General features: G+C 43.2%; 5 protein-coding genes across 9 annotated transcripts in view; 3 read left to right on the top strand and 2 right to left on the bottom strand.

Moving 5' to 3' along the window:
• The first annotated feature begins 1,988 nt into the window (after positions 1 to 1,988).
• On the top strand, positions 1,989 to 4,130 carry LOC138130541 (cytochrome P450 4d2-like). Of its 4 annotated transcripts, none has more exons than XM_069047074.1 (7): positions 1,989 to 2,285; positions 2,341 to 2,531; positions 2,579 to 2,761; positions 2,809 to 3,164; positions 3,218 to 3,286; positions 3,345 to 3,690; positions 3,741 to 4,130. In XM_069047074.1, the coding sequence occupies exons 1-7, from the start codon at positions 2,134 to 2,136 to the stop codon at positions 3,899 to 3,901; spliced, it is 1,458 nt and encodes a 485-aa protein (XP_068903175.1). In that variant the 5' UTR covers positions 1,989 to 2,133; the 3' UTR covers positions 3,902 to 4,130. The 4 variants fall into 4 exon arrangements, with proteins under 4 accessions (XP_068903175.1, XP_068903174.1, XP_068903176.1 ...); XM_069047073.1 differs by having other exon boundaries at positions 1,993 to 2,281; positions 2,331 to 2,531; XM_069047075.1 differs by having other exon boundaries at positions 2,152 to 2,285; positions 2,331 to 2,531.
• Positions 4,131 to 4,182: 52 nt separating this feature from the next.
• Positions 4,183 to 9,075, top strand: LOC138130537 (putative ATP-dependent RNA helicase DHX57). Its single transcript, XM_069047065.1, has 8 exons — positions 4,183 to 4,440; positions 4,495 to 4,609; positions 4,660 to 4,835; positions 4,885 to 6,127; positions 6,185 to 6,855; positions 7,456 to 8,347; positions 8,403 to 8,810; positions 8,861 to 9,075. Exons 1-8 carry the CDS (start codon positions 4,373 to 4,375, stop codon positions 9,002 to 9,004), a joined length of 3,717 nt encoding a protein of 1,238 aa, XP_068903166.1. The 5' UTR covers positions 4,183 to 4,372; the 3' UTR covers positions 9,005 to 9,075.
• Positions 9,076 to 9,404: 329 nt separating this feature from the next.
• usp (ultraspiracle) overlaps positions 9,405 to 19,218 on the bottom strand; it is a 36,123-nt gene continuing 26,309 nt past the window's right edge. For both annotated transcript variants that reach the window (XM_069047081.1, XM_069047080.1), the window contains exons 5-6: positions 10,713 to 10,846; positions 9,405 to 10,651 (exon numbers count right to left, since the gene is read on the bottom strand). In XM_069047081.1, coding sequence (XP_068903182.1) covers positions 10,401 to 10,651; positions 10,713 to 10,846 — 385 coding nt within the window. In that variant the 3' untranslated portion in view covers positions 9,405 to 10,400. The remainder of the gene's footprint in view (positions 10,652 to 10,712; positions 10,847 to 19,218) is intronic.
• On the bottom strand, positions 11,479 to 15,145 carry LOC138130548 (protein neuralized-like). Its single transcript, XM_069047085.1, has 2 exons — positions 12,362 to 15,145; positions 11,479 to 12,311 (listed from the first exon to the last, which is right to left on the bottom strand). Exons 1-2 carry the CDS (start codon positions 12,368 to 12,370, stop codon positions 11,553 to 11,555), a joined length of 768 nt encoding a protein of 255 aa, XP_068903186.1. The 5' UTR covers positions 12,371 to 15,145; the 3' UTR covers positions 11,479 to 11,552.
• LOC138130547 (protein neuralized-like) lies at positions 15,840 to 18,980 on the top strand. The gene is made up of 2 exons (XM_069047084.1): positions 15,840 to 17,654; positions 17,702 to 18,980. Exon 2 carries the CDS (start codon positions 17,713 to 17,715, stop codon positions 18,898 to 18,900), a length of 1,188 nt encoding a protein of 395 aa, XP_068903185.1. The 5' UTR covers positions 15,840 to 17,654; positions 17,702 to 17,712; the 3' UTR covers positions 18,901 to 18,980.

The raw sequence follows: 19,218 nt of genomic DNA, 5'->3' as shown, positions 1-19,218 counted from the left end.
ATCAGAAATTCGTCGCATTGCAGCAAAGCGTCCCACAGTGACGCCCTTCGGAAGAATGTAAGAAAGGCCACTATACTTAAGCCTTTTCGCGTAGGTGATTTTATCTTTTATCCAATGAACGGATGATTTTTAAGTTTGACCTTAAGTTTCGTGGACTGTTCAAAATTGTCAAGGTTTTAGAAAATGCTCGTTATGGAAGCACACGATCACCATATTCGTGTTCCTGAGGGCCAAGGAAAAGTTTCGCTCTTGCTAGCCGTGTCGGCGGGAACTAATGATAAATGAACATCAGGTAAAAGCCTTTTTTTGTTTTTTTTGAGCAGTATTGTGTCGATCCTGGCTGAGGTCAGATGAATATTGTGTCGATCCTGGCTGAGGTCAGATGAATATTGTGTCGATCCTGGCTGCGGTCAGATGAATATTGTGTCGATCCTGGCTGTGGTCCAGATGAATATTGTGTCGATCCTGGCTGCGGTCAGATGAATATTGTGTCGATCCTGGCTGAGGTCAGATGAATATTGTGTCGATCCTGGCTGAGGTCAGATGAATATTGTGTCGATCCTGGCTGAGGTCAGATGAATATTGTGTCGATCCTGGCTGCGGTCAGATGAATATTGTGTCGATCCTGGCTGTGGTCCAGATGAATATTGTGTCGATCCTGGCTGAGGTCAGATGAATATTGTGTCGATCCTGGCTGAGGTCAGATGAATATTGTGTCGATCCTGGCTGCGGTCAGATGAATATTGTGTCGATCCTGGCTGTGGTCCAGATGAATATTGTGTCGATCCTGGCTGAGGTCAGATGAATATTGAGTCGATCCTGGACGCGGTCCAGATGAATGTTGAGTCGATCCTGGACGCGGTCCAGATGAATGTTGAGTCGATCCTGGACGCGGTTCAGATGAATATTGAGTCAATCCTGGGTTAGCCCCAGATGAGTTATGTGTACCAATAACTGTTTATTACGTTGATCCTGAACCAGGTCCAGATGAGCCTGCTTATTGAGTATTGTCGATCCTGCTTTAACGCCAGATGAGTCATGCCACCGCGCGTTGTGTTTAGTCGAGAAATGTTAGATTGTCAGGAAAGGCCGAACGTGTCTAATAGATACAATTTGCTGTAGTTACAGTTACCTTTCCATAAGGATGCCCGAGGACGGGCGTAATGTCAGAATGGCCGTGTCGGCGCCACTCGTGGAAAAGATTTATTTTGTTATTTTAATGCTTTGGCTGTACTCCTTATACCAAATAGAGTTATTTTTAGAAACATGTTATCACTGTTCTTAAGAACGCGTCAGCGGGGCAACCCCTGACGAACGGAACGTTCGTGTGTGACGCGAGGGTAGTACCAGAATAACTGGAGGGTGGAGCGTTAGGTACACGCGCGCGGACCGTTACGTTCTTTATTCCCTTTATTTATAACAAATATCAAATAATAATGTCTTGGCGGCTAAGACCTCATCCTGTTATTCTGACATATTTAACTATACAATCTTTCAAATAATTTTTTGTTGTTTTATATTTATCTTCGAGCTACAAAGATTTCTTATCTGCTCTGTTTAGTGTGCAACCCAGTACTGAAGTGCTAATTTGAGAATTAGCACATAAATTGCAACTTCTTAATAGAAAAAACAATACATATTGCAAAAGTGCAGAAAAAGTTAAAAAAAAATGTAAATGTTATATTCGAGTTTTTTTTCATTATTAATTGCCTGTTTCAAGGTACCTACATATTGTTTACAGTTTGGTGCTTCTAAAGTTCAGATTGTTTCCCCAATGAGGTGGACACAAATCAGAGGGATATTGTTACAAGTTTTTTTATCTGACAACTCCAAAGTTCAACTGAAATTGGCTTATTAACGCAGCAATGACAATTCACAAATGCAAATGCAGAAGCGAAGTACCAACCCCCTGTCATTCACATTTGTTTGATAAAAAGTAAAAGATGAATGCGTTGTACCTATTATTCCTTTTATAAGTGTTTCAATCAATTGCACAGCCTTAACTTCTATATCAATTTGTCCGTAATGTATTTGTGCATATGATTTGCCACGTGGATGTAAAAGTAGCAATTAAATGACGTAGAAAATTGTTTTAAACTGCACTTGCCATTTAGCAGCGCTACATATATTACAATGCACTATATCGTATACGTTGCAACGATTGTATCAATCTGTTGGTACTTCTTCAGGCAAAATCGAAAACGGCAACTTCTGAATAAGTTCACCGAACCACCGGGACACTTCCTGTTTGGCCACGTACTCAAAATAAGATCAACAACAAGTAGGTACGTACCCTTCAATAATTCTTTCTTTTACTGTCATTCTTTCAGCCCTTATTAGTACCTCCAAAAAATTCCTCAAAGACCATGGAACAACATTGAAATTAAACGTGGGGCCTCTGTTTTCTGTTTTGTTAACGTGCGATTACAAACTAATCGAATATGTCTTGAAGCACCCTGGCGAGTTTAAAAAATCCGACAATTATGAATTTTTAAAGCCCTGGCTTGGCTCTGGCCTGTTGACCAGCGAAAGTATTAAACGAACAGCAAATTGCAGTTCTTTCAAGTACATTTTTCAGGTGATTCGTGGAAACGCAGCAGAAAGATGTTGACACCGGCTTTCCATTTCGAAATACTCAAACAGTTCGTTCCGGTTTTTGAATCGGTGGGAAAGATTTTTGTAGATAAATTGGGAAAATGTCAGTCGGCTAGTGTGGATCTGCAGCCTTTGGTGAGCCTCTGCACGTTGGACGTCATCTCCGGTAAGTCTTTGATTCGAGGAGTAAATGAAATATCGACGAGTTCACAGAAACTGCGATGGGAACAAAAATAAATGCCCTGAACGGCGAAAACTCTGAATACGTGAGAAGTGTGAAAGAAATGTGTCGAATCGTCACCGACAGATGTTTGTCAGTATTAAAGTTGAACGATTGGAGTTTTGTATTAACCAGAGATTACTATCTGCAAAAAAGTTTGCTCAAGCTTCTTCATGGTTTTACTTCCGATGTTATCACCCGTCGAAAGGAAACAATGGAAGACAAAGATTATTACCAAACGAAGAAAAAAATGGCGTTTTTAGATTTGCTGTTGAATATTCGTAAACAAGACGGTTGTTTTCTCAGCGACGAAGAAATTCGTCAAGAAGTGGATACTTTCCTGTTCGCGGTAATCAAATTATTCAGATTTTTTTCTGTAATACAAATTGAATTTATTTTAAGGGCCACGACACCACTTCTTCCGGTATTTGTTTCACTTTATTCTGCCTTGCACAACATCCTGAAATACAAGTGAGTACAAGAAAAAAAAATGTTTTCAGGTGATCACCGTTTTTTTGTCGTTTTGCAGGAAAAGGTTTTGCAAGAGCAAAAAGATCTCTTTGGAGAGGACAAAGATCCGCTAGTCACGTACCAAGAGCTCCAAAGCATGAAATATCTGGAACTAGTAATCAAAGAAACCTTTCGTTTGTATCCTCCAGTTCCAGTTATTGGAAGAATCACAAGAGCGGACATGGAATTTGACAACTGCGTCATTCCCAAAGGCGTGAACCTTGTACTCTTCATTTATTCTTTGCACAGAAATCCGGAATATTTCCCGGAGCCCGAAAGATTCGATCCGAACAGATTTGAGAGATATGACGGGTCTCTACCCTACGCCTACATACCCTTCAGTGCGGGGTCGAGGAACTGCATCGGTGTGTTACAACAACGTCAATGAATTTTGTAACATTGCTCGACTTTCTAGGTCAAAAGTTTGCGATGTTGGAATTGAAAAGTGTCGTTTCGACAGTGGTTCGACATTTTGAATTGAAAGCGGCAGAACCGCACCACGATCTAGTACTCGAGGCTGCGGCTGTTCTGACGTCAGCCAGTGGGATTAATGTGGGATTAAAGAAACGCATCTAAACAAAAAAAATACTTATGGTGTTAGTTATGGTTTAAAAATTGTAATATTCGTAGGGTAAGAATTAGAGTCTGTTGAAATGCAAATGATTAGTTCTGAATATGTAACAAAGTTATGTATTCAAACATTAATGTCTCTGTAAACGGTCTTTAAATAGAAAATTGTAGCACAATAATGAAATCCTATTAACAATGCGTTGTATTCCTGGTTGCATAAGCGCAAAATATTATAGTCAGCTGTTTATTATTTACCAAAGTTTGACCAAACACACAATTCCTTTCAACCTTTCAACAAAAAAATCAGTGACAAACACATTTACTTTGCATCATTAGTTTTTCTTTAACACTCTTTGATAAATTCTGGTTCTTTGCTAGTTCTGTTACTTTGTGACGGTGGCAGGACTGTTGCCAACCTGTTCCCGTATTGTTGGAATATTTTAATTAAATAATACTTTTTACAAGATTTTCGACGCGATGTCCGGCGCAGAGGCCATCAACAAGTCCGACTTCTTTCTCCACGAGGTTCCCAACGTAAAGATTAGGTGAAGCGCCCCCATTTCTAACCTCGAATTTGGTCACAATTGCACAACTTGCAGCAATGCAGCCCCTTCTCCGAAGAAGGCGATGGTCAAGGAGCAGCTCCAGTTCCTTCACCTGAACGAGGAAATCCAGGAGCAAGTGATGGACACCCTCACGTACATCCACGGCGATGTCTGTTGCGAAAGTTGAAAAAAGTGAGGTTATGAATATTTTGCTTTCAGGATTTTAAATTGAAGGAGGCGTCCGCGTACGAGGACGTCAAGGCGAACCTGGGTAAGAAGTACTGGTTGGGTCACGGGAATTTGATCATCAAGGGGGCCGTCAATTTCGCCAAACTGGACCAGGAAACGCATGAGGAGGACCGGCTGAAGCACTTCGCGTTAATGCGACTGGAAAGGTGGGGTGTTGCGCTCCGTGTTCGTTGCGGTAAAAAATAAAATTTACAGTTATGGGTTCCATCCAAATCATTGTACTGAAGCGCTAAAATATTGCGAGGACAACGTCGAAGATGCTCTTTATGTTTTATACAACAAATACTTCAGTTTAGGTGATTTTAAAGCGGCCTGCTGTGACCTGACCGACAAGGAGCTCTTGGAGGCGAGAAGCGATGAGAAGAGTTCGTTGGAGTCGATTTACGAGAAGAGTTTTCACGAGAAAGTCCAGAATACAGTGTGGATTCTCAATTTGAAGTTGGATTATTTAATTAAAATATTTCACAATAAACAAGCGAAACCGGCACAGAAGATCAACACGAACGTCAAGAAAAAAGAAAAGTGCCGGAATTTCCTGAGCGGGGCTTGCAAATGGGGCGACAAGTGCCGATTCTCGCACGAAAGAGAGGTCCAAGTGAAGGACCCCAATTCCCATTTGACCAACTTCGATTTCGAGTTGGAGATTCGTTTTCCGTACAATACCAAGTACCCCTACGAGCCCCCTCTGATATTGTTAAAAACCAACGCAGTATTACCACCTCTGATGAATTTACACATCTGCAAGAGACTCTACAGTGAAGCTAAATTGTTGGCCGAAGACGGCATACCTTCAATATATACAGTAACGGAACTTTTATTAAATGAAGAAGAAATGGTCAGTCACCTGAAGTCTGATATGAGCTTCATCGGTCCTAGTCAGAAACTGTTTGACGACGGAAGACTGAACGCTCCACGACCGAAAAGACCTAGTCACTACATCAAAGGAATCACGAACCGGGACAACCAGAAGGTGCTGACGCCGGAGGAAATCCGCGAGACCGACGCGAAAATCGCGAAAAAATTCAAGTCGGTGGTGAAGGAGCAGAAGTACCTCGAGATGCTCCAGTACCGGCGGAAACTTCCAGCTTGGGGCCTCATGAATGACATTTTGAACACGGTGCAGCAGTCGCAAGTTGTGGTCATCAGCGGCGAAACCGGGTGCGGCAAGAGCACCCAAGTACCTCAGTATTTGCTGGACGATTGGTTGGTCAACTACGAGAACGACTCCAGACACGTGGAGATCGTGTGCACTCAGCCTCGCCGTATCTCCGCCATCAGCGTGGCCGAGCGGGTGGCGGCAGAAAGGGTGGCGAGGGTCGGTCAGACCGTGGGGTACCAGATCCGGCTCGAATCCAAGGTGTCAGCTTCCACGCGCCTCACTTTCTGCACCACCGGGATTCTGCTCAGAAGGCTGGAAAGCGAGCCGACTCTGCCGCAGGTGCGAACAAATCGCGGCCGTCCTCGGCGGAACTAATCCTCACTGTTGTCGTCCCAGGTGACCCACATCATCGTGGACGAAGTGCACGAGCGCAGCGAACAGAGCGACTTCCTGCTCCTCATCCTGAGGGAGATCCTCCCGCTGCGCCCCGACCTGAAGGTGATCATGATGAGCGCCACCATGAACGCCCAACTCTTCTCCGACTACTTCGGCGAGGTCCCCGTGCTGACCATCCCCGGCCGGACCTTCCCCGTCGAGCAGCACTTCCTCGAGTCGATCTTCGAGAAGACCGGCTACGTCCTGGAGGACGGCTCGGAGTGCAGTCGCCGAATCAACGACTCCGACTTCGTCGAGAACGAGATGAATTTGTTCAGTGTGGCGAGCGTTGCGGCCCCGAACGACCGGCTCAAGGACGAGAATCTCAAGTTCGCGCAGTTGTTGTGTCGGTACAAGGAGTGCAGCATCCAGACGTGCAAGAACATCTTCTTGATGGATCCGGAGGCGATCAACAACGAGCTGATCGAGGCGGTGCTGATGTGGATCGTGAGCGGGGACCACGACTACCCCAAGAGCGGGACCATTTTGGTCTTTCTGCCGGGGATAGCAGAGATCACGTCTTTGTACGAGCAGTTGGCGGTGCACAAGGAGTTCGGCGAGAGGAACAGGAAATATCTGGTGCTGCCGCTGCATTCGTCGCTCACGAGCGAGGAGCAAGCCATGATTTTCACGTAAGGAAAACAGGTTCTTGTATCTGAGATTTAAGCAATGCAAAATGGTGGATGCGCCGGGAAATAAGTAACATTTCGTGATGCGATGATTTATAATTAACCTAAAGACCGTAAAGTAATGAATATATTGGAAAGATGAGATAAAATGAAATTGAATCGAAAATCGCATTTTATGTTTGACATTTAAAATTTGACAGTTCATTTTAAAAAATCAAGAAGGTATTTTGCTCGTAACCAAGGAAACAAAACAAGCGAGACTCAACAAATAAACGACCTAATAACTGTATCAGTGTCGTGTGCGAATTTTCCAGAAAAATTGTGGTAAAAACGCGTAAATGGCGCTGTCAAATAGTAGTTTCCGTTATTTTGAGAGGGCAAATGTTGAATTAAGCGAAGGTACGACTTCTCCAGTACTTTGCGCTCTGGAAACAGTTTCGTGAATTTTGTGTTGGAAGACGCCATATTGTTTTATTTTACGAGGTGTTACTGCACGAATTTATTTTTGTGACGATTCTAAACACTTCTCCGCGTAATTTTTGAATTACAGTTGTTCCGCGATTTCAAAAAACCCGTATTTACAAGGACTGTTTGTCGTTTTAGGAAACCAAAGGGCGCGAGGAAGATAATCCTCTCGACGAACATCGCCGAAACCTCCGTCACCATCGACGACTGCGTCTTCGTGATCGACTCCGGCCGGATGCGAGAGAAGCACTTCGACCCCAACCGCAACATGGAGAGCCTCGAGGTGGTGTGGACGACGCGGGCCAACGCCCTCCAGCGCAAGGGGCGTGCGGGCCGCGTCATGGCGGGCGTCTGCTTCCACCTCTACACGACCAACAGGTACCAGCATCAGATGCTGCCGCAGCCCGTCCCCGAGATGCACCGCATCCCGCTGGACCAGCTCGTCCTCAACATCAAGCTCCTGCAGAACTTCGAGGAGCGAGACGTGGCCGACGTGATCGGCAGTCTGATCGAGCCCCCGAAGAAGGAGCACGTGGAGATGGCGATTGAGCGGCTGCGCCAGGCCGGCGCCCTCGACGAGGCCAACGAGCTGACGCCGCTCGGACACCACCTGGCCGCGCTGCCGGTGGACGTGCGGATAGGGAAGCTGCTCCTGTACGGGGCCATCTTCTCGTGCGTGGACTCGGCGCTGACGATGGCGGCGTGCCTCAGCCACAAGAGCCCGTTCGTGTCGCCCTTCAGGAAGAGGGACGAGGCCAACGAGAAGAAGAGGAAGTTCGCGGCGGGCTACAGCGACCACATCACCACGCTGATGGCGTACAAGAAGTGGTTGGCGGTGTTCAAGAAGAGCAGTCTGGCGGGGCGAAATTTCGCCAACGAGAACTTCCTCTCGCAGAAGACGCTGCTCACGATCGCCGACATCAAGCATCAGTTTTTGGAGTTGCTGGTCGATATCGGGTTCGTGCCCGTGAACCTGGACGGGAGGAGAAGGTGCGGGGATGACAACGTGCTCAAGGTTACAGGGACGGAGGTAGAATGGTTTCATAGTTAGGGTGACGATGAGGTTAGAGGATTTTGTATTTCAGTTTAACCGCAAAGGAGAACAACTGAACGTGCTGTCGGCGATCCTGTGCGCGGCCCTCTACCCCAACGTGATAAAAATCCTGACGCCCCCCAAGTCGTACGTGAAGACGGCCGGCGGCGCCATCCCCAAAGAGAGCAGCGCCAAAGATCTCAAGTTTCAAACGGCCAAAGAGACGGTTTTTATGCACCCGTCGTCGGTGAACTACCCGGTCGGGCGCTTCACCAGCCCCTACCTGGTCTACCAGGAGAAGGTCAAGACCAGCAAAGTGTACTTCAGGGATTGCACCATGATTCCTATTCTCTCCCTGGTGCTGTTCTCGGGTTTCGACCTGGACATTAACGTTCGGAACGGTTGCACGTTCATCTCGCTGGAGCACGGCTGGATCATGTTCCAGGTCGAGGAACACAAGGTGAGTGAGGTGAGGTGGAGACGGCGCGAGGTTCAAGGGTGCCGTTGCAGATCGCCGAGATGATTAAGATGCTGAGGAACGAGCTGTTCGTCTTGCTCGAGGAGAAGATCAAGGATCCGCTCTTGAACATCTGGCATCTCGACAGAGGGGAGAGAGTCATCTCGACGATATTGAATTTGATCAATTCGGCGTGATCGAAAGGTTTTATTTGTGCAAGTTTTTCTTATTGTTATGTACTAACAACGAATAAAAGTTTATTTTGTTAGTCGAGTGTTTGGATGCGCGAACCGGAATCCTCCAAAGGTGTTGTTTAGGAAATTTTTTAGTAAAAAAAAAAGACCGACTGCATCCACAAAGCATTTGACAGGAACATATTGTTTCTTCTAGTGGTTTGCAGTCTCTTCCGTCAGCGAAGAACAAAATCAAGCACCTCGAGACTTACCTTGACGCGGTGGTAGTAAAAATTTTTACGACTGAACGCTTCGGACAGTCGTCGTAGCTTACGTCGATGAGCAATGTTACGCGCACCATCCTGTTACGTTCGATAAAAGTCGTGGGGAACGGTTCGGTGTGAGGTGCAACCAAAGAGGCGACCGTGGAAAAGAAAAATTTATTGTTACATAAGTGACATATCTTTTATAAAAGTTTAATGTATTAGATACTATAAACTATAAATTATAATTAACAATTAAAATATCGAAACTTGAACAGACAGTTTTTATATGTACACACAGTTAAACGACCATAGAGATTTCTAACAATTATTGTAGGCCAGAAAGTTAAGTGACGGCGCTTTTCTTTTAGTACACTGGAATGTTAATTAACACAACTATTTACAAGAAAGCTGCCCGAAGGAAAAATCGATCGGTAATACTGAAAGACACCGAAAAATCGTGCGCAAGCAGTGACTCTAGGATGCGAAATGATCGCCGCAAAGCCCACAGGCACTCGCATTTTCGTCCGTAACAATCAAAAAATAAGTCGACAGAATTAAAATAATATTTATTGATATAATATATATATAGGGTGTAACAAATGGAGTGATATGATGGGTCTCGTAATGATTCTGAAATACATCCATTTCTACGTTGTTCTAGTCTACGGATAGGTTATGTTGATTAAAAAATGACTCCCTGCGTACATCTTTGATTGGCTTAAAACGATCGACAAACAAAATTAGGCCTCGTCTTGACTAATTGAATAACCGAAGCGTACAAGAGTGAGATCTATTCTAAAGTTTGCTCTCAATTCCGACGAAACTCGACGGCAGCTGCGAGAAATTTTCACTTTCAAGCTAAAAGGATTCGTTAAACATAAATAAAAATAAATATGCTACAAATTATTTCCACTAAAATTCTCCTATTGTACAACGACATAAAGAATAATCAAAAAGACCAAAAAAAAATTCATACACAAGTACGTAAAAGTCTTCCCGTACCACGATATACGTCTAATAATACCCTCTTCCAATTTTAAGAGATATTCCATTTAATAGATAAAATCACAGATTCGTAAAAAGGTTTAAACATTAAAAAAAATATATATAAAGTGGGAAAGACGAATATGCCCGACAGTGACCCCGCCCCCGCTCTAAGCGTCCGCCGGAGACTCCAGCATCTCCATCAGGAACGTGTCTATTGGAACATCACCGATCAGCTTGAAGAAAAAGAGGTGTTCGGAACATTTCAACCCGATGGACCTGAGGGCCGGGAGGCGCAGAAGCAGTTTGGCGAACCTGCCGGGCTCGTTCGGGTGGGTGGTCCTGGTGTACTCTTCCAGCACGCCGTAAATTTTCTCACGCAGCATCTCCACTTCCTGCACGGACTTGATGCCGCGCACGTCTGCAACAAAAAGCCAACTGCGATCAGATGGGGGTGGGGGAGAGGCGGTTGCGTCTAATACCGGGGTTGTAGAGGATGATGGCTCTCAAGCAGCCCAGCTCCGTCTTGTCCATCTTCATTTCTTTCATCTTGTTCACCAGCTCGGAGAGGACGCGGTCGTAGATGTTGCCCACGCCCACGGCGTGCGCCGACGTTCTGCAAAAGGAACGTGCCCCGTGAAGTAGCGGTGGTTGCGTGTTGTGGGGGAATGTTTCAAAGTAAAAAATCCGAAGAAAGGGAAAAGGAGAAAGTAAGGTTAAGAAAGTGGGATTTTTTTTGTAAAGTTATATTGTAGGTGACAAATTTCACAGCCAACTATGATGTAATAAACATTTATAATAACCCTGTATTAATCGTCTAATAAATAAAAAGTATGATTGGCATAGTTGCTTTCCAGTACTTTCTGTTTCGTGTGGTTGGCAGTTAATATATACAGTGTGGAACAAAATGTTTGTCATTTAGTTTGCTTTGGAATTTTTGCACATGTAAATATTCCTGCACCGCTCTACTTTTTTTTTTGGAATGCCTAACTATTAGTTCCCTTCCCTTTTTTTTTTCAAAAAGTAACAGATGATAATCAACTGTTTTTTTTTAAAGCATGGTATATTTTTTATACCCATTTTGAAAGAGATTATTTTTCTGAATCCAACGGTAGAGAGATTCTGCACACCGTTGCCCTCCTTTGCGACTTTTTTTAACTGGCAGTATCGAATAATAAATTGATCCGGCCTGAATGCCGTGTCACCCTGTGCGGCCGATCGGAATATAACATAGCGATAATAAGTGGCTACACTCCATGAACGATTTTATTTCCACTCCAGATATCACAGTCATAAACTATTGAAATATTGCTTGGAAAAGCTCATCTGTAGACGCGAACCACACTTCCTATGCGCACCCTGCATATCGGACAGAGATTATCCCCATTTTGCACCATCCGAGTGCACTTGGAGCACGCACACATGTGTCCGCACGGCACGAAAACGACCTCCAAGCCGTTGACGAAGCATATCGCGCACATCCCGTCGTTCTCGTCTTGTCCGCACGTCGCGACGCTGGCGTCCTTCACGACCGGGGGCCCGCAAGTCTCCAGACAGTCCACCCCGTACACCACCTCTTCGCCACGCAAATCCTTGGTGCGCATCGCCTCGTTGGCGCTCAGCACCCGCACGGTGGTGGGCTCGCTCCAGATGTGGAAAACTGCCCACACCGGCCCGCCCATCGCGACTCTCTTGTCCAGAGCTTCGCGCTCGACGCCGTCCACCTTGCCGTAGCGAACGCGGCCGGCGGTAGTCAGGTAGAAGCAGATGACGGCGTTCTCCGTGCAATAGTGCTTGGACAACGCGCACGTCCACGAGGTGGCGGCGTCCTCGATCTCGGCGCTGCCGCAAGAGGCCGGGTCCCGCGAGGTGAACCCCACGCTGATGACGTCGTGACACGCCTTGGACACCACCACCAGCTTGACGTAGATTTTCTGGTCGACCTTGACGGGGAGCGCGCTGAAGAGCAGCCCGCTGGACCAGTACGGGGTGTTATCGAGTCGCGCCGCGGCCAGGCCGCCGTTCTCCACGACGACGTCGTCGCCGTGGCTCTTGTGGAAAGTTACAGGTTTCGACGAAGACTGTACAGACAAACCTCAACAAAAGCACATTTCCAACAGAACTAGCTTACTTGTCCCATCGCTGGGTCGCTTTCACCATCGCTTTCTGCAGCTTGTCGATGTGTTGTGATCGACCGTCACACTATCTTATCACAGTTGCGCCCGCAGCGCCCGGTGGTGGCAGTAGCGCGAACTACTCTGGGTCTATTTTCGAAAAGTCTTACGAAATTTTGGCGCGTTTTCCACTCTATTTCTGCCAAAATACGATGCGGTGATGAGTCAGGTGTTGGTTTTGTGCGCAGACGGGCGGAAGCGATAACGTGGAGCCTTGAACGACGTCTACGACACAAAAACATTCGCGTTTTTATTTCGCCAGTGTTTTTACAAAATGGCGGTCACGTTTAATCCACTTCTTTCATGTTGTGGATACGCTGTCAAGGACGTTTGACAATACTGACACAAGATGACGGTGGTCCCCACAGCCGACCCAGTATTCTCTCAGTTTCTTGTCAAGTTTGGATGACTGGTTATGTTGCATTTGATACTTTCGGCTGAACAACAAGCTCAAATTTAAGCCACGCTCGCAGTTTTACTTATCTTTTTTATGTACTTCCCGGAAGAAGATTGTGTTTGGCAATGTGCAAAAATATTTCATGGTAGAGCGAGGACGTAACGCGAGCGTTAAACTTTTTTCGTGCACGTGGATTTGTTAGAATTATTTTCAAATCAATCATTTTCACACAATGTGAATTGGCAGTCTCTCAAAAAATATTAAAAAACACCTGCTCCTTACAGGTCTTGATTTGATAATTGTCTTGCTTTAACTTTTCTTCGATAGTACCAAAATCTCTCACGCGATTACGAAGAATTACAATTATTATCAAGTTTTTTATGCAACCAATATTTTAACTCAACTAACATTTTATTTAGTACAAGTTGCTGTTTGTAATTTCAATCATGAATTAATTAAATTTTGAATGCAATTTAGAGGAGAAATAACAATTTTAACCTAGCGTCTTAGAATTGCTTCTTCGGTAATTACACTTCCACATCAACAAAAAAAAATGACCTATTTAGACGACTAAATTTGGATTTGGAGTGTTTTAGATTTAAATGAATGTGTTAAGTATTATTTTTATTGAGAAAATAATCTTTACGGCTTCCCCGACTGGTAAAAACATCATTACCTTTCAATTTAGGTTAAGGTAGCTGCGTTTTACTGACGGATGTTGTAAATATCAGGATAGTTACAAAATCGGTAGCACACACGGTTAATTTTCTTTATAAAATTATTTTTTACTGACTAATAAATGGCTAATATAGCAGGGAAAATACAACCTATCGGGTTGGCAGCTCGTGTATGTCACAAAGTTTGACACATGTTATTTCATAAAAATCTGCAAAAGTGCAAAATAAAACATTTGGTCAGTCGAAAAGTCTAATACAAATGTCGTACGGTAGGCATTTTCCAGCGCTCCAACTAATCAAGCACTCGGCTTCGCCTCGAGCCTGAAACTTAGTTGTCGCGCTGGAAAATACACCTCCCGTACTCTAATATAAATAACTATCAACGAACATGCTTTTTTTAACAACATTTTTACAACTAATAGTTTATTTGTAACAAATACATATGTATTTATAACTGACACAAGAAGAGCTCATTCGTCTTTTCGACTCAAGGATCAGTTATCGATTTGTCTTTTCACTTTTATTTTTTATTTTGACATTCATTATTGCTTTTTCTGCTGTTATTCCAACTACACTTCTTCAAATGCTGTCTCTTTTTTCGGGTCTTTTCGTTAAATTTAAGAAATCATTCTTCTTCTCTAATACCATATTCTTGAGTAGCTTGTTCATCGTTTTCAAATGTATTGGATGATTCAAAATGATTGTGGATAAAAATAGCAACTATGTACGAAAATTTATGTGACAATCTGTAGGTAGTTGAGTTATATTCGTTATTGTTTTTTCGTCAACAAACCCTTCCACCTCCTTTGGTCCTTTGTAATCCTGAGTTTTCCTTCTCATATTACTTGTTTTTTTTTTCTGCAATTCGCCAACATCTTTTTGCCTGCTCATTGTTTTCCGGGATTACCTCTAATTATCTTATGTTTGTCCCTTCCCCTTCTCCCGTACATTATCGTTGTCTTGCCGACAACTTATCTTAACATTAATACAATAATCCTGATGTTACTCTGATGATATTTTTTTCATATATGCGTCGTATTCGTATCAGATAATTCTTATTTTTATTCTTTTCAAAAATTAAGTTTTTGTTCGACACTGTCAGAATTTGAGAATTTTCTCCTATGTGAACGGATTTTGATAAATGTCACAAGTTGTCAAAACGAAACGTCAAGCTAATTTTAAAGGTTTTAAGCGATTTGGAGCCTTTAAGGGGCTCGTCGAACAAAAAATTATTTTTTCCAGTGTCTGCTATTCTTTTAACCGTGTTTCTTCATCTTGAAATGTTTGCTCTTTCATTTAATTTTTTACTCAATCAATCTCCATTTTAACGTCCAATATTTCTTCTCCTGTTTCGTTTTTGTTTGTTTTTTTTCAAATTCTCCAACGTTTTCTCGTCTTCCTTCCCAATTTAAAAAATGGTATTTCCTGTTTTTATCGTCTGTAATTGCACAAGATCCGTTCTCCATCTCAAAACGTTCTGTTTTCCACGAAAACCTAGAAATTTGACGAGTTCGCGGTTTTGTCAGCTGACAGATTTTCTCGTCAAACTTGTGCAAGGCAACAAACAGTGCTCGAGTTATTCAAACAGGAAATTGTACGGAGTGTAATGCGACGAGATAATTTTGCGATTCAAAAACATAAAAAAATCGTTTTATTTTACATTATTTATGTACGGTCGGTGGACAAATAAAACTGGGACACTTAAAATTTAATCTGTGTAAATCAGACCATTGAATTGTCCAATATATTTGTCAGTGTATATACAATATGTCATTCCAAAGTTAACCTATTTGTGATAAAGCCGTAATTAAACGATGCAAATTTGTAAATTTTGACTTATGTGATTGTCATTTTTGTCCCAGTTTTATTTGTCCATCGACTGTACATATATGATCACTTGTTGCGGCAAATGTTGCTATAGCAAACGATCAACGGATGTTGTCGAGACAAAAATGCGATATTTATTACCTCTTATCATTTATCACCTCCTTAAATTTTTCGCTGTTGCATTTTTTATCTTTCTCTCATTTCTTGTTCTTGTCTTTTTTTGCATTCTACTCTCTTTTTATAATTATATGTATATACAGTGTTATTCACGACAGGGGTACCTACTTCTGAATTTTTATTTTGCCGCAACCAACAATACCAATGACAGTAATTACTAAATCAAATGTGTTATTTCTTTTAAATTAGAAATCAAAGTAAGTTGGATAGATTTGTGAGAAATGACCGATTGGCAGATAACCTGTATTTAATCAAAATTCCAGAAATAAATTAACAACGCAAAAGGCGTTCGAAGTGTGTAAACATCCGCAGCAGTGACATAATTCTTTCCACACTCCATAAATGGGGAGCATGTCAGTCTTTTCGTCGTTATTGTAAAAACAAATTTTTCGAACTGACAAAGATTTTTAGCTTTAACGTCAAAGAGACAGGACTAAGAGCCATCGTGGATTCAGTTATAATTATTTTCAAAATTTGAAATCAAGATATTGTTGCAATGTGTATAATGGGTTGCGGCAATATATTAATTTCTTAATTCTTTCCTGTCATCACATTTATTCCTTTATTTCTGATCTCTACGCTGTTCATTTACACCTTGACGTTATTCACCTTATTTCCAATACAACAATCCTGATCGCTATTTGTTTTATTTTCACTTCCATTCTTTACATGAATTTTTTTTTCGCTGTTCTTTCATTACTTCTCGTGCGTTCCCACTGTTTCGTTTTTTAGAGACTCCACAACATATTCTGTCCCTTGTTATATCACAATTCACTCACTCACTATTCAATAATTACTTTGTGGGTATATTTAATTTTTTCAAATCCCTTGTCTATTGTTTCTTGTTTTCTTTTCCAACCCCTCAGCTCCCCTTCGTCTTTCCTTCCTTAAAAAAATCTTTCCTTCCTGCCCCATTCATTTTTTCTCAGAATATTTTTTATTTAATGTTTGTCGCCGCTTTCTCTACTATATTATCTCTTATTTTTTCTTATAACTGATCTTATTTATCCGGTTTATTTTTAATACAATAATCCTGATATTCATTCATCAAATTGGCTTTGATCTTTGTCTAACCAATTTAATTTACGATGTTGTTGTCTTTTAAAAAATAAAGTCAAAGCCAACTCGATGAACTTTTCAACTGAACACCACTTTTTGCAGTTTCCAGATCTGATATACTACTCCAGTTTTTTTGTTTTGTTTTTGTAGTTTACATTGTAAATCTCTCTTTTCGTTCTCTCATTTTTCTTTTCTTTCAATACTATCATCCTGATCTTATTTCCATTACTACCTCTCACCATTTCTTTTATTTAAGTCTTAATTTGCCAGTAGTCCTTTTTCCATTTCATTTCTTTTTTATTTCGTCTACTTTTCGCCACCTATCACTCGTGGCTTTATAAAATATATTCCCTCCCTCATTCCTCGTTCTCTTCCAGTCCTCATTTGCTCGTTATCTATACTGTTACTAATTTCCATTGATTTTTGTAACTTCTTATACTCTTTCTATTCTTTCTCTTCTCAAGTAATTTGTTCGTTTCTGTTTTACACATTTCTCACTTCCGCTTTTTAATAACCCCCTTCGTCATTAGTTTTCCTTCTTCGTTAAACTTTCACGCGTGCCGCATACACTATAAAATAAATATTACTACTCTCTCCGTTTCCAATGTACATACGAGTACTTCGTATATCGAAAACAAATTTCTTCACAAACTCGATAAAAATTTCGCAACTAGGCCACATCCAGATCATCTTAACAAAAATTGAACAGTTATTTTATGACTTACTGCTAAACTTAAAAAAGAAATTACTTTCGATCGTATTCTTATCATTTTTTCTACACAGATAAAGAACACTTTCTAGACAAAAGATTCTAAAAAATACAATAAAAAAAAACATGTCCCATTTTTTCTTATCGGGCAGTCTCTTTCGTTCCAGTTAGTTCCCCCTATCGCCGTCAAAACGACGCGAAACCAGGAAGAAATCCAGATCTGCTTCCGCACAAACTCATTATTGAAAACCCAAAATTATTAATTAGGCCGTTTCGGAAGTGCCAGTAAAGACGTAATAGCAACAGGCGCTCACCTACATCCGTGATAATCACTTATCTTATCAACCGACACAAATAACACATACATAGATTGTTTCGTTTAAATCGTTGCTGTTAACACGCAGGTAAGCCTCGAACTTCTCCCAAAGCTCCCTAACGTTCTCGATTCAAGATGCCGCCGACATGGATAACACCATCCGCTTTCACCGGACCCACGGGGACGACGTCGCCGTTACAAATAATTATACCACCGCCAGACGCTTCGCCGCCACCCACACCGGCCTGGTGTTCACCTCGCAGCCGCTCAGGCCTTGCCAGAAGTTCTCGATCAAGCTGACGGAGATTTGCGACAAGAGCAAAAACGTCATCGACGTGGGTTTCACCACGCAGAGTCCCACCCAGAACTACCGACCCACCCGTTCCACCATCAAACTGTGCAGCTTAGTCAAGCATCACTGCATCAAGGACAAAGTGATGTCCTTCTACGTGACCAAGAGAGGGAAGGTCCACTTTGAACTGGACGATGACGACAAAGGCAAAATCGACAACATCAGAGTGGAGGGTCCCGTCTGGGCTTTCGTCCACATCCGCAACCCCTCCACCACGGTGGAATTGGTCAACTCTCGCCACCTTCGACTCACCCCCGCGCCGATGCCGCTGCACCAAACTCGCGGCAGAAACGTCAAACTGGTCCGCAACACCGCTCACAAACTCGACAAGAGACTCAACACGAGCTACATCTTCACCGCCAGACCTCTGCAGGTCGACGAGCACCTCGTCGTCAAGATCCTGGACGTGAACCACCGCAGCCGCGGTGGTCTGGTCCTGGGACTGACTTCCTGCGACCCCTCGTCGCTGCCTCAAGACCTCCCCGACGCCCTGGACGCCTTCTCGACGCGGCCCGAGTACTGGGTGGCGGTGGGCGACCCCAGCTGGACGTTCAAACAGCACGACAGGATCACCTTCGTGCTGACGAGTCAGGGCGAGATGAAGATCTGGCGCAACGAGCGCACCCTCCTCAAGGTGGTGCCGGTCGACCGCTTCGTACGGATGTGGGCGGTGCTCGACGTGGGCGCCGTCGACGGTGTCGAAGTGAGCAGTTGCTTGCTGCCAGAGCTGCGCAAACCGACGGTTTCGGAAGTGAAGAGCGTCGCGACGAGTGTGCTGCAAACGGACGAAGGTTGTGACGAGTCGGATTGTGTTGTGTGTTGTGATCGCGAAACTGACGCGGCGCTGTACCCTTGTGGACACATGTGCATGTGCTACGAGTGCGCCAGGGAGCAGTGGATGGGCGTGGGACACGGCCGGTGCCCTATGTGCAGGGCCCCCATCGGAGACGTTCTCAAGATCTACAAAGCTTCGCGCTGCTGAACGGATTTTTCTCTCAAAGCTCCATCTTAATTTATTTTTGTAGATTACTTAATTACGAATAAAGATTATTATTTAAACCACTTCAAATTATCAGTTGCATTCTCACTATTATCTTGACGAGCATGCAATTTTAGAAAGAAAAGCGATAAAAATCTGAGTTTGACACGTCCACGTCCAACAGCAAAAAATGATAAGAAACAACAAAATATTACACAAAATAAAAATAAAACCTGCAGTCGACTTCTTTGCGAATGTGAAAACCACGACCTGTCCGTTTATTTCATTAAAAACGCATTATGAAAATGTTTCCGCTGATGA

The sequence above is a fragment of the Tenebrio molitor genome, chromosome 5, assembly GCF_963966145.1.
Source record: "Tenebrio molitor chromosome 5, icTenMoli1.1, whole genome shotgun sequence".
Lineage (NCBI taxonomy): Eukaryota > Metazoa > Arthropoda > Insecta > Coleoptera > Tenebrionidae > Tenebrio > Tenebrio molitor.
This window is presented reverse-complemented; position numbering and strand designations above follow the sequence as displayed.

Bases quoted from the DNA above. Each gene is read 5' to 3' on its own strand.
- LOC138130541 (XM_069047073.1), top strand. From the start codon at position 2,134: ATGCACTATATCGTATACGTTGCAACGATTGTATCAATCTGTTGGTAC. The intron at 3,287-3,344 runs GTGAGTACAAGA...GTCGTTTTGCAG, and splicing joins CACAACATCCTGAAATACAA to GAAAAGGTTTTGCAAGAGCA. The intron at 3,691-3,740 runs GTGTGTTACAAC...TCGACTTTCTAG, and splicing joins GGGGTCGAGGAACTGCATCG to GTCAAAAGTTTGCGATGTTG.
- LOC138130537 (XM_069047065.1), top strand. From the start codon at position 4,373: ATGTCCGGCGCAGAGGCCATCAACAAGTCCGACTTCTTTCTCCACGAG. The intron at 4,836-4,884 runs GTGGGGTGTTGC...TAAAATTTACAG, and splicing joins GCGTTAATGCGACTGGAAAG to TTATGGGTTCCATCCAAATC. The intron at 6,856-7,455 runs GTAAGGAAAACA...TTGTCGTTTTAG, and splicing joins GAGCAAGCCATGATTTTCAC to GAAACCAAAGGGCGCGAGGA.
- LOC138130547 (XM_069047084.1), top strand. From the start codon at position 17,713: ATGGATAACACCATCCGCTTTCACCGGACCCACGGGGACGACGTCGCC.